Here is an 11,542-nt window from a genome sequence, read left to right on the forward strand (position 1 = left end):
AGACATTGGTTGATAGTTTGTGATTGTATTCTGTACTCTTTGGTTTTGTTATCGAAATAACTCAAATACTGAACAGTTGGCTCGCATGGCTTAGTTGGTAAAGCGCATCACTAGTAATGATGAGATCCTCGGTTCGAATCCGAGTGTGAGCAACCTTTTTAGGTCGAAGGTTTTTTTAACCTTAACGACCTTAATTCTGTAGGTACTAGGTATAAACACCGTACCATGGGTCTATCTTTACCACTATCTAGCTTTCCCTTCAAGCGTTGATCCCACGCTGTTTGCCCACTAAGAGGAAGGAATGTGTGGCTCTGAAGGTGGAAGAAGAGGGGAACTATACCTTTTTCGACTTTCCAAACTTCGTCACTTCATCGGTTATAGGCGTAGTTAGGCTACGCTCTCACGCTTCTTCTTCCTAACGATTTTGAGCCCTTGGTTCCCGTTGCATCTGCCTGTCTGCGCTTCCTTGGTTGTCTCATTCACCATGTCACCTAGGTTTCCTTGACTTTATCGTGCCTAATTAGCATTCTTCGGCGTCTCAAATCAATGTTTCAAGTTGTAATCCTGTAAAGATGATCCCTGGGATTTTAAAACACTCAACCACCTTGCATCCGACTTTTCTACGCCTCCAAAATTGAGCGCAAATGAAAACCAGTCACTATTGGTATCATATTGACGGCATGCTGGTACGCACATTTGCGGTCGCAGTCTCAACATTTCGGGTTAAGGCACTAAAAAGCTCATCATAAAGGAAAACGGTTGATCTGAGTGTAGGTTTTCTCAATTCTCGTCACCCTTGCCCCTGCAGATCTCCACGGCCGCTAACATACTCTCTCGAAGCTTGCACACAAAAGCCTCGATAAAGATCTTGGTTGTAAAACCAAGGGACATACCGAGTTCCGTCCCTGCGGCAAATTTGTCACTCTTCAATAGCCCCTTGACGAAAACCCAATATATTGCTGGCCAAGTGGGCTCATCAGTCACTCGACTTTGGCGGCTGTAAACGTCTGATTCACAAGATGGCGGGCAAGCGATAAGTCAATAGAGCCGCTCAAGGCCAGGAGGTTTTGAGTGGACCTCTCTGCCCCCAACTGCTCCCAGGTTGCAGTTTACTGCTCGGTAAGCTCTACAGAAGTTATTTTCAGGGTCTAGCAATAATTCAGTCCTAGTTACATATAGGTTTTCCATTGGCGACTGAGCTCTTCAAAGAAAAGCACATACTAAGGTCCGCAACCCGGGAGTCGCCGAATTGGAGTAGAGTAGGATTGTGGTCCAATAGGGCAGACGTCAACGAAGGACCGTCGAGCAGAGGCAAGCCAAACAAAGCTGTTGGTAGGTGGTAAGTCAATTGACGAGGAGCATAAAGAAGATGTGAATTATCGAAGCTAGCCACCTGAATAAGAGAGGTGTCAGCGCGAGATGGTTGTGATCAGGGATACTAGAAATGCAATGCCAGGATAAGAAAGAATGTAGTAAGATAAAAAGATGACTGCAAATATTGGCATGGTATACTCAAGGGCTAAGAGCTTGGATGTAGCAATTTTGTGCTCAACTGTTGAGAGACACGGCTATATCATACTTCTAGGCATAAACAGCGCTAGGCGAGAAGAAGTGGGGAACTACCTGCCCTTGCCAGAAGAGAAGATTAGGCAAGGTATGGTGCAGCTAGAACAGGACATCTACACACCGTATAGCGGCAGTCACTTATAGACAATTGATCAAGGAAAGCCCCCAGTGCATAGCACTGCACATGGAACCAAGGCATATATATACTCCACTGGTAGTTGATACCAGTTCCCACATAGCAAGACACCAACAACTGCAAGTAGTTGTATTGAGTATAGGATAACGCCGATTTTTTCCCGTCCAATACTTCCCCATCTAAGAAATAAAGGTGATCGATCAATCTTGTAGTACTGAAAGCTTGCCGGAACCAAATGCGTCGCAGGCTACTGACTCCTGGGGCTGTACACCCGACAACAACTTCTAGGTACCTAAACCAGTACGGTCTATTCAGTCTTCCACTATGTATATACTGTGTTCATGCCTTACCCATCAATCACTTCTGTACATCCCTCAACTTCTATGTTCCGACGGTCTATGATACCATACCAGTCGCATCCTCTATTGTCTGGGCTTGCTGCGGACCATTAGCTACCACTTTCGCTCTTTATGCCTCAAATTCCCCTCTCCTATTCCAATCATCAAGGGTAGCGAGCACAACTGACCATGGGTGGACAGAGGTGGACGCGTTTAATTTTTAGTTTGGATCTTATTTGAGAAGAGGTAACACGGCTACTCAGAAATTTAGAGCTGATGTATATCCAGATATCTACCCTCTAGTTCTAGAGAGATCTATAGCCTTTCATAGTTCAAAATAGATCTGATAAAAGGCAAAAAATGCTCACACTCGGATTCGAACCGAGGATCTCATCATTACTAGTGATGCGCTTTACCCCTAAGCCATGCGAGCGGATTGGTTGGGAGATGGTGCATAATTAAATAGAAGAGTCTGAGTGAAACTCGAGGGCGGTTTCGAAGGCGGTTGAACTTACTATCTAGTAATGACTTTTGTGTACAACCTTGGATTTCGAAGGTTTAATATATAGGTGACCCGACGCACCCCGTTTTTATACCATATATTACAACTCTTTGAAAACCACTATATTTTGTTCTATAAACTAACCTTCCTTCTATAAGAGTCTAGCTAACTGTTCGTGTATAGAATATCGGGTCCCTTCACCAGAGCCTTCACCGGCGTCTTCAAAACGGGCTTCACAGGCGGATTCATGGGGTGACTCTGATGCAGAATCTGCGTATTTACTGCCATTGAAGCCACCCGCTTACTTGTGTATCTCCCTTGCACTAAGCAAATCTTCTAAAAGAATTCGAGCTAGCAATGTTGGAGTTGACTAGGAGCTCATCAAAAGTTTCACACTTTGGATCAAACAGCTCCTGGACATTGAGCACATTCTTCAGCTGGAGAACCCAAACTATTGTTGACGAGTCAAGTTATAGGCCATAATCATCCGAGAAAGTTTCCCAGGTATCGTGTACACCTTCACTCCTTGGTTCGGCCAATCTCCTTTTCATGATCCCAAGTATACGAAGTCAGAGGATTTGTTGTGATGAGACGAAGATCGGAGTTGGATTGCTATGTATACCTAAATGTCTGACCCTCACAGCCTGATGGTTTCGAGGGTCCTACAAGTTACATACTGTTTTCCATGTACGAATATGTAGTGGGGGCAGTTCATGGCATGTCTCCTTACCCCAAGCAAATGCGTCGGGGTCTGCACTTAAAGTTCAGCAGTATCCACCCTTAAGACCTTGGTGAAGGAAAAACGGGGTTATAAGATTATTAGATGAAAACAAGATTATAGGGACTAATATGGCCGACGCTCTTGAGCGCGTATAATAGAAAGGCAAGGCAGGACTCGGTGGAATGCACATGAGCAGGAGTTTCGGATACTAAGCACTAGAAATGCTGCCACCCTGTTGTATTTCAGATGCCCGAGATAGCAGGAGGGTGGGTGAAATTTATAAGATACAGCGTTACGGATAATATTCTGGAGTAAGTACACGGGTATGGCATCAAATGAATAGGATGAATCTGAACGCCATGGTGGAAGACATCATGGCCCCTAGGTTAGAGCTTTGTATTGATTCAAATTTGGCTCAATTTGTTCACCAATCAGCTCGCATGGCTTAGGGGTAAAGCGCATCACTAGTAATGATGAGATCCTCGGTTCGAATCCGAGTGTGAGCATTTTTTACCGTGTACGTAGACATCATCTACCATATGTCTACCTAAATGATATCATTTTTACTAAATCCACATCTCTTCAAATAGGCCAAATATGTAAGTAGCATCTACTTCGGAAGGTAGATCATCTACAGGAAGACTTCTTAACTATGTCAACCGTGATGCACGTTCACTACTCCGTAGTTGCTAACTACACAAGGTCTTACTACCAGGTTACCAAAGGCACAGCGCTTAACCAACCATACATTCTGTAGGACACGTAGCCAGTTAGAGAGGAAAACGCTTGGGATTCCCAATTCAGTAGGATACTAGGAACGTGGCGGAGACTGTTTCCTGCCCCTTTCGTGTAGGAACATAATGATTTCGTGACTCCGTCCGCACAAGCCGTTTTGAGGTTATATAGCTTAATATAGGGAAAAGAAAGTCTAACCAATCAGCTCGCATGGCTTAGTTGGCAAAGCGCATCACTAGTAATGATGAGATCCTCGGTTCAAATCCGAGTGTGAGCAATATTTTTTGCCATATTAATTCTATAATGCCTTCTGCATTCCTTCCTTTTAGTAGGGAAGGAAAACACGAATCAATCGCGCGAGTTACCATTTATATTGTAGAAGAATATCCACTCGGCACCTGAATATTTCTCTTTAGAAAGCGTTGCTCCATCGTCATATCAGACCCATCGCAGCCGGCCCCGCTAAAAGACAGGTTTCCCGAGGGCGCCGACCTTTGAAGTCCAGGGGGAGCCTCTTTACAAAGTTGGAACAAGTCTGCTAGAAATATTGTAGGGTATCACCATATCACTGGCAGAACAAGGGACTAGAAGTTTTAAATTACAACTCATGTGATCTGTCCTGTCACGATTACTTCGTCACTTGCCAAGGAGAAAGAACTAACACCTAGAAAAGCCCATTGACATAGTCTAACCTCCCTCCCCACTATGGCCGTGGATTGAATTGCTGACGAATACAATAAAGTCAACTGGAATTCATGAGCGTGCATACTACCGACGGAATATTCTATTTTCAATGCAATGGGGGTCCTCGGTTCAAATCTTCTAATCATTGTGTTTGAGGAATTTAGCTGCTCTATGTGGCTGTCCAGGTCTTGTTAAAAAAAGACAGAGATGCTGATGTAAACAGCTAGATAAAGTTGAATGTGGATATAATTCCCTGGGGATAAGCTCCAACCAGTACAAAGTACCTGATGGGGTGCTCTAGTTTTGTTCGGGCTCACTACGAGGGTTAAGAATGAGCATTGGAATGTGCATATATGTAAGTACACTGACTAGCCTGCACTAAAGGAAGGCCTCGCTCGGTAGTAGAGCAATCTTCCCCCCTGTACTCCCCACTAATCCTCGCATAGTATATACCTATTGCCCTAGCTACTGATATATTTGAACCAGCTTGGATGAAAATACTATAGTCTGGCTCGATGATTCCAATTATCATCATAGCTAGTAACAGGGTAAATCCACCCTCTTCGGAACCTAGCCTTGAACGAGATTGACCGCGGTAGATAGACACCTGAGGAGTAGCGAACAAGGCCCATCACATGGAAACCGAGCTCATTCGCCAGTTCTCGAGGTGGATATCTTCACCTCATTCCATTATGGGAATGAACGCCGGAGCACAATGCCGATCGGCATTTTAAAGTACAACTTGGCAAAGACCCACCTGTCAAAGCTGTCGCCAAAGAAGTTTTTGAAAGAGCTGCCCCTTCTCAAGTGACGCGATGATAAGGCATCGATATGAAAGATTGTTAAGGGTATGCTGAGGATCCCAGATCTTTTCCTGTGAGGATGTGGACACAAAATAACTAACGTCGTGGATTAGATAGGGTGAAATAGACCTGTATGTTAAAAAGTGCGGAGTCTAGGAGCCGTCATGTAGAAGACCGTCTCTACTAGACCTTCAGCCGGTTATTCTTGGGCGTTGTTGCTCAGCCGCAACGGGTAAGGATCGGTATGCGTGCGAGTTTCCTTTTGCATTGATCAGCACGGTTTCTACAGTAGACTCTTATTTCGCCCCTTTTGAGGGTTATGAGATTTGCTATAAAAGGACCGTTGGGAGCCCCATCCTCGGTGGCAGACATGTACACTTTTTAAACTCTTATCATACCATGCTTGTTCGTCGGTTCTTGGGCTTCTTGGTCTTGAGCACTGGCCTGGCCACGGCCGTCAATCTCACTGGATACGAGTATGTGGTTGTTGGATCTGGAGCGGGTGGTGGCCCGTTAGCTGCTCGTCTTGCCCTCGCAGGACACAAGACTCTGCTAATCGAGGCCGGTGATGATCAGGGATTGAACTACAACTATACAATCCCTGCCTACTCCGCGAAGGCCTCTGAGGATGAGAAGCTGTCCTGGAACTTCTTTGTTCGCCATTATGCAGATGACGAGAGGCAAGCCCGTGATTATAAAACCAGCTACGAAACGCCTGATGGTGGATTATATACCGGTCTGAACCCACCGGAGGGTTCAACTATGAAGGGAACCCTCTACCCTCGCACGGGAACCCTTGGAGGTTGCACTGCGCACAATGCCTTGATTGCCATCTATCCTCATCAATCCGACTTTGAATATATTGCTACCCTTACCGGTGATGGTTCCTGGTCTCCGGATAACATGCGTCAGTACTTTGCCAAGATGGAGAACAACAACTACCTCCCAGCAGGACGGCAAGGCCATGGCTATGAGGGCTGGCTCCATACCGAGACCGCCCCTCTTAGCCTTGTGTTGGAGGATCCCCAGCTTTTCAGCATGCTCCTTGGCGGCGCCTTCGCTCTGGGTAACCAGACGAACTCGGTCTTTAACATTGGCACCCTTCTTGCCGGTGATGCAAATGCTGACAAGAAAGCTCGCGATACGAAACCGGGCTATTATCAGATTCCAATTTCCACCGACGATGCCCACCGGAACGGGCCCCGCGAGTTCATCATCGCCGTCCGGGACGCGAAGAATGAGGACGGCAGTAAGAAGTATCCCTTGGACGTGCGCACCAACTGCTTCGTTACCAAGGTTACTTTCGACGATACCGTGAACCCGCCACGCGCTACTGGTGTTGAATTCCTGGACGGTCAGCATCTCTACCGTGCTAGCCCTCTTGCAACCGACAATCCCAAGGGAACCCCAGGCACTGCTCAAGCCTCACGCGAGGTTATTGTTGCCGGTGGTGTGTACAACTCCCCTCAGCTCCTAAAATTGAGTGGTGTTGGGCCAGCCGAGGAACTCAAAAAGTTCGGAATCAAGGTGATTTCTGACCTGCCCGGCGTGGGAACCAACCTGCAAGACCACTACGAAATTTCTGTGCAAGGCCATGTCCCCAAGGACTGGGCTGTTCTGGATGGCTGCACTTTCAGCGAGCACGGTGAAGCCGACCCCTGTATCAGCCGGTGGGAGACGCCCACCCCTCTCCTGAAGGACCGGGGCATCTACTCCTCCCCCGGGCTGGCAGCGACAATGTTCTACAAGAGCAGTGTAACGGCCGACGACTCCTATGATGTGTTTGTCTTCGGTGGCCCGGTCAATTTCCGAGGATATTTCCCCGACTACAGCATCAACGCGACAAGCGAGCATGACTGGTTCACCTGGGCTATTTTGAAGGGTCACCCTCGCAACACGGCGGGGAGTGTCACTCTCCGCTCCGCCGATCCTCTTGATATGCCTGATATCCTGTTCAACTACTTTGACACGGGTGTGGGTGATTATGATGCTGATTTGCAAGCCCTCTATGAGGCAGTTGAGCTTAGTCGGGATGCGTTTGACCGTCAGGTCGTTGATGTCACCGAGGTGCTCCCTGGTGCTGAGGTCAAGTCAAAGGAGGATATTCAGCAGTATGCTAAGGACACTGCCTGGGGACACCATGCCTCTTGCACGTGCCCCATTGGCGCGGACGACGACCCGATGGCTGTCCTAGACTCCAAGTTCCGGGTGCGTGGTGTCAGCGGACTCCGGGTTGTCGATGCTTCGGTTTACCCAAAGATTCCCGGTACCTTTACGGCTGTTTCGACTTACATCGTCGCTGAGAAGGCGGCTGACGAGATCTTATCAGAGTTGAACTAATAGTGTGAAGTCAGGCGGATATGTGGGTAAATAAAGTGACGTGGCCGTCGCAATTGCTGTGTAATTAGAGCGAAGTGTCATTTCTGTATATTATAAACTTAAGAAGTACATATATGCCTTTTAATTCTAGCACAAAGTTTGATTCAGATGATATAGACTTGTGTGAGAGATTTTCCTTATAGTCAAACTTATATTTCATGCTTTATTTTACACTATAGATAGATAGATGCATAGATCATATACATATATTAAAGTGGAGTTCCGACTACGCGTGTCAGACTCTTCAAGCATGGGGTAGAAGTATAGGCACGAGGTTGAGGTGAGGGAATAACTAGAGAGGGAAATATATGTCGCCAACCTCATCGAGAATGCTAAGAAAACAACTCCTTCGAGAAGAAGATGAGGAGCAACTATCCACAGTATACATATACGTTTAAAGAGGCCTCTGAACAAAGGTGTGCAGATTTCAATACACGACGCAGAGAATCATAGTTCTTATTGATTTTAGGACCTCCGATACCCGGCCCAAGGCAAGAACATTCCTTTTGAGCACATACAGGGAAACCAATGTGGCAGAGCTCGATTGGTCAGTCTGGGATTATCATGCGTAACGAAAGTAATTATCGTTTACTATTGGTCCCGAGTCAGTTTGCTTTCTTGGGCGTTTCAACTCAGGCTTGCTGACGCCAGCGACAGTAATAAGTGGGAAAAGAAGGGCTCTCGCACAAGGAGCAAGCGATTTTTTTTTTCTGAAGAGAATTCCTCACTCTCTAGTTCTTACCTATCAGCTTTTCACGCCGACTTGAAGAAGGTTAGCAGAGCGCTGTCGTTGATACTTCTATGAGCCATCCACTGTCTGTCGCGGGAAGCGTAGTTGGGTTGATTTCCCTTGGTCTGACAATATGCCAGGGCGTTATCTCCTACTACAGTGCCTACCGAGCGTATTCAGAGGAGACGAGAAATGTTGTCACACAGCTTGAAGGTCTACAGGGTGTCCTAGGGGTGCTCGAATGCGTTTACAACAATCCAAAAATCAGCAAAATGGGAGCCTTGCGATTCTAGGGGTTAAAAAGAACATTATAGCCTGTGGAAATGGGCTCGAGAAGCTCAAGTCGATTCTGGAAAATTGTGAGGTGCCGCAGTCGCATGGTAAACGGGCAAATATGAACAGAACAGGTATCCTTTTCAGCGGGGAACAATCAAGTCCCTTCTTGAACATGCCGATGGTCTTTTGGTCGAATCTGGGGATGCCGTTACAGGTCTTGTCACTGTGAGTTGAGTCTATGTTAGATTTATTATGCCTGGCTCTCAAGATATGGTTAGATGCCATGCCTTGGAGAGAACAAGACAGTTGCATGTCGTTGCCGAGACTGCTGCAACAGAGTCAGCCAGACTTCCCAATTATATGGCAAAGATGGATCAGATTGACCGACGGCTGATAGAAATGGTATGTTCTCTACAGTTGAGGCAGACGATGATTTAATATGTCAACCGATATTCGGGAACAAAATAGAACTCTCAGCTATGCCAACAAAGCGAGCCTATGCTACGGGGAGCATCACAGCAGCCCCTTCCTGACAGTCAGCTAGGCTCCAACAGAGTTCTAGTACCTGTTGCTGCTCAGCAAATGATAATAAGTGTTGGGCCTCGAGCAAGATGCTCTTGTTCAACCACACCCGGTTCTTCTAGAACAGGAACAGGGATATTGGCATCCTTGTTCGGCTCATCGCATAAATTCGGTTGCCCCCTATATTTACAAAACGAGAGGATCATCTTTACGAGAGAACTATTTTACTATGGGGGTTCTTGGTGATTCGGTTGAATTCAGCTTGAAGAGTGTCGGGGGGGCTGGCAGCTTCTCGATCTGCCCATCCCTGAGTTTCCAGCGGATGGTGGATGGGTATAATTCCCCGGCCTTTAAGCTTGTCGATGAAGCACTCATAGAATTGCGCCCAGACACAAAGGGTTTGCTCAACATTTTACTGCACGGATTGCAATCATTGTATGAAGAACAAAAAGGCTAACCTAAAAATATCGATCACTTCAGTCGGCACGGCCTTTTACATGTATGCGAAGGACTTTGAAAACAGCCTATGGGCAAAGGCCCAGCAAGTCCAGGAGCTGACACGGGAACTTAGAAGATACGGATGTGGATCTGCTTTGTCCCAGATAGCTTGATGGAGGATTACCGCAAGCTGATTAGATGTGTGATCGCATTCGGCGCTACTAGTAAGGAGGCAAGTCGCTATAGTGGAACTGCACTGGGCATGTTATTTTTGTCAAGGAACCCAAGTGTTCACCTATAGGTCCTAATCATTCTAGGACCAGTTAGTGCTTCTTTTTCGGATTGGGTACCGTACGGTATAAATATGTCACTCAAGATCACGAACGGGGTATTTTTTCATTGATTCAAGCAGGAAACCATGGCTACCTAGCCTGTATGATAGGGACATCTGGGTAAGGTGCCCTAGTACACACCTTCACACCATTATGGACCAAAAGCTGGATGAAAGTATGTAGATCAGCTAGTGACAGTTATCAGCTTCTGTCATAAGGGAGAAGAATAGTGTCAGTAATGGTTACTAAAATTGACTTCGAAGCAGACTTTTCAATGTCTGCAATAGAGAGGGCAGTATTGATGAAAACAGAAAGGGACTACTAGCAGATAATATCCTCCCAAGAAAGAATTAAACTTTCTTCAACTCTTACTGGCTATTTGGAAGTTATCTTTCGGGTGGCCCGAGGGACTTCGAGTACTCTTGAGCACTGATCTTCATCCAGATACGACAGATCCCTTGTACTACGCAATAAAAGCTCGTTGTTATGAATCGGTGAGGATACTACTCACAGAGGGCAAATCTCTCATACCGCCGAGTCATTTTCGCCCTGCATACCGCACGTACAGTTCTGACATTTCCAACTTGATCGTGGATGGACTGGCCCGGAGAAGGAGACAACTCCAGGAATTAGCGGAGTCCAGCTTGCCAGTGTGGACATTTTGAATCAACTGGAGCTATCCACTGCAAGTGCATTGGATTCTCACGCAGCGCGAGCTCATTCACAACTAGAGGATCACGGTATCCCTATAGAGCCATATCTCAACGGTTCGCGGCATCTTTCAACTGTCTATTCATATATCAATAATGACTGTGGCACAGCAGCAGTGCTGTTTAATACAGGTGTTTGATGAGTGTTTACAGATTAAGCCTCAGTTGTACATCCTATAGTTCTGCACTTGAAATAGTGGCATTTCTGAACTCCAAGGGCGCAGATCCCTTCGAAAAGCGGCGCAGTGATGGTAAAACAACGTTGCACTTTCGTGGACCCGATGTGGCCATGATCATCATAAATATGATTTATCTGCTCGAGATTCGAATGGAAGAATGGATGAAGGGCACGGTAGACCCCGCCCCAGTTTCGACAGGAATTCCTGGAAAAGTTTCCTCGCCGAATGTTCTCAATTAGAGCACAGCAGTTGGAAGGTTTTGGAATGATTATTCATGGATGACCATTGCGATGCGTGCTCATGTGCGTGCTCAGTTCAGGGATGTCTCCCATGTAAGATAGTATTTTCTGTACTCTTAACTAAGGTAGATGGGCCTGTTAAGATACTAGTCATAGTTGAGGTCGTTCGTGTTCTTGGGGAGATGATGGGACCCGATTTACTAGAAGGCTGCCACGACAAACTCGCTTCAACTGTTCTTCGCCTCTGCATTT

General features: G+C 46.4%; 1 protein-coding gene and 4 non-coding genes across 5 annotated transcripts; 4 read left to right on the forward strand and 1 right to left on the reverse strand.

Moving 5' to 3' along the window:
* Positions 1-79: 79 nt before the first annotated feature.
* On the forward strand, positions 80-152 carry BDW43DRAFT_t201. The gene has a single exon. It is a non-coding gene; the product is annotated as a tRNA-Thr (tRNA).
* A 2,249-nt stretch (positions 153-2,401) lies between these two features.
* On the reverse strand, positions 2,402-2,473 carry BDW43DRAFT_t204. The gene has a single exon. It is a non-coding gene; the product is annotated as a tRNA-Thr (tRNA).
* Positions 2,474-3,697: 1,224 nt separating this feature from the next.
* On the forward strand, positions 3,698-3,769 carry BDW43DRAFT_t202. Its single transcript has one exon. It is a non-coding gene; the product is annotated as a tRNA-Thr (tRNA).
* Positions 3,770-4,202: 433 nt separating this feature from the next.
* On the forward strand, positions 4,203-4,275 carry BDW43DRAFT_t203. The gene has a single exon. It is a non-coding gene; the product is annotated as a tRNA-Thr (tRNA).
* Positions 4,276-5,884: 1,609 nt separating this feature from the next.
* On the forward strand, positions 5,885-7,825 carry BDW43DRAFT_322389 (GMC family oxidoreductase; the record flags this gene model as incomplete). Its single annotated transcript, XM_032049538.1, has 1 exon — positions 5,885-7,825. One exon carries the CDS (start codon positions 5,885-5,887, stop codon positions 7,823-7,825), a length of 1,941 nt encoding a protein of 646 aa, XP_031895918.1.
* Positions 7,826-11,542: the final 3,717 nt, after the last annotated feature.

This window comes from Aspergillus alliaceus, assembly GCF_009176365.1.
Source record: "Aspergillus alliaceus strain CBS 536.65 unplaced genomic scaffold BDW43scaffold_56, whole genome shotgun sequence".
In the NCBI taxonomy this organism is placed as follows: Eukaryota; Fungi; Ascomycota; class Eurotiomycetes; order Eurotiales; family Aspergillaceae; genus Aspergillus; species Aspergillus alliaceus.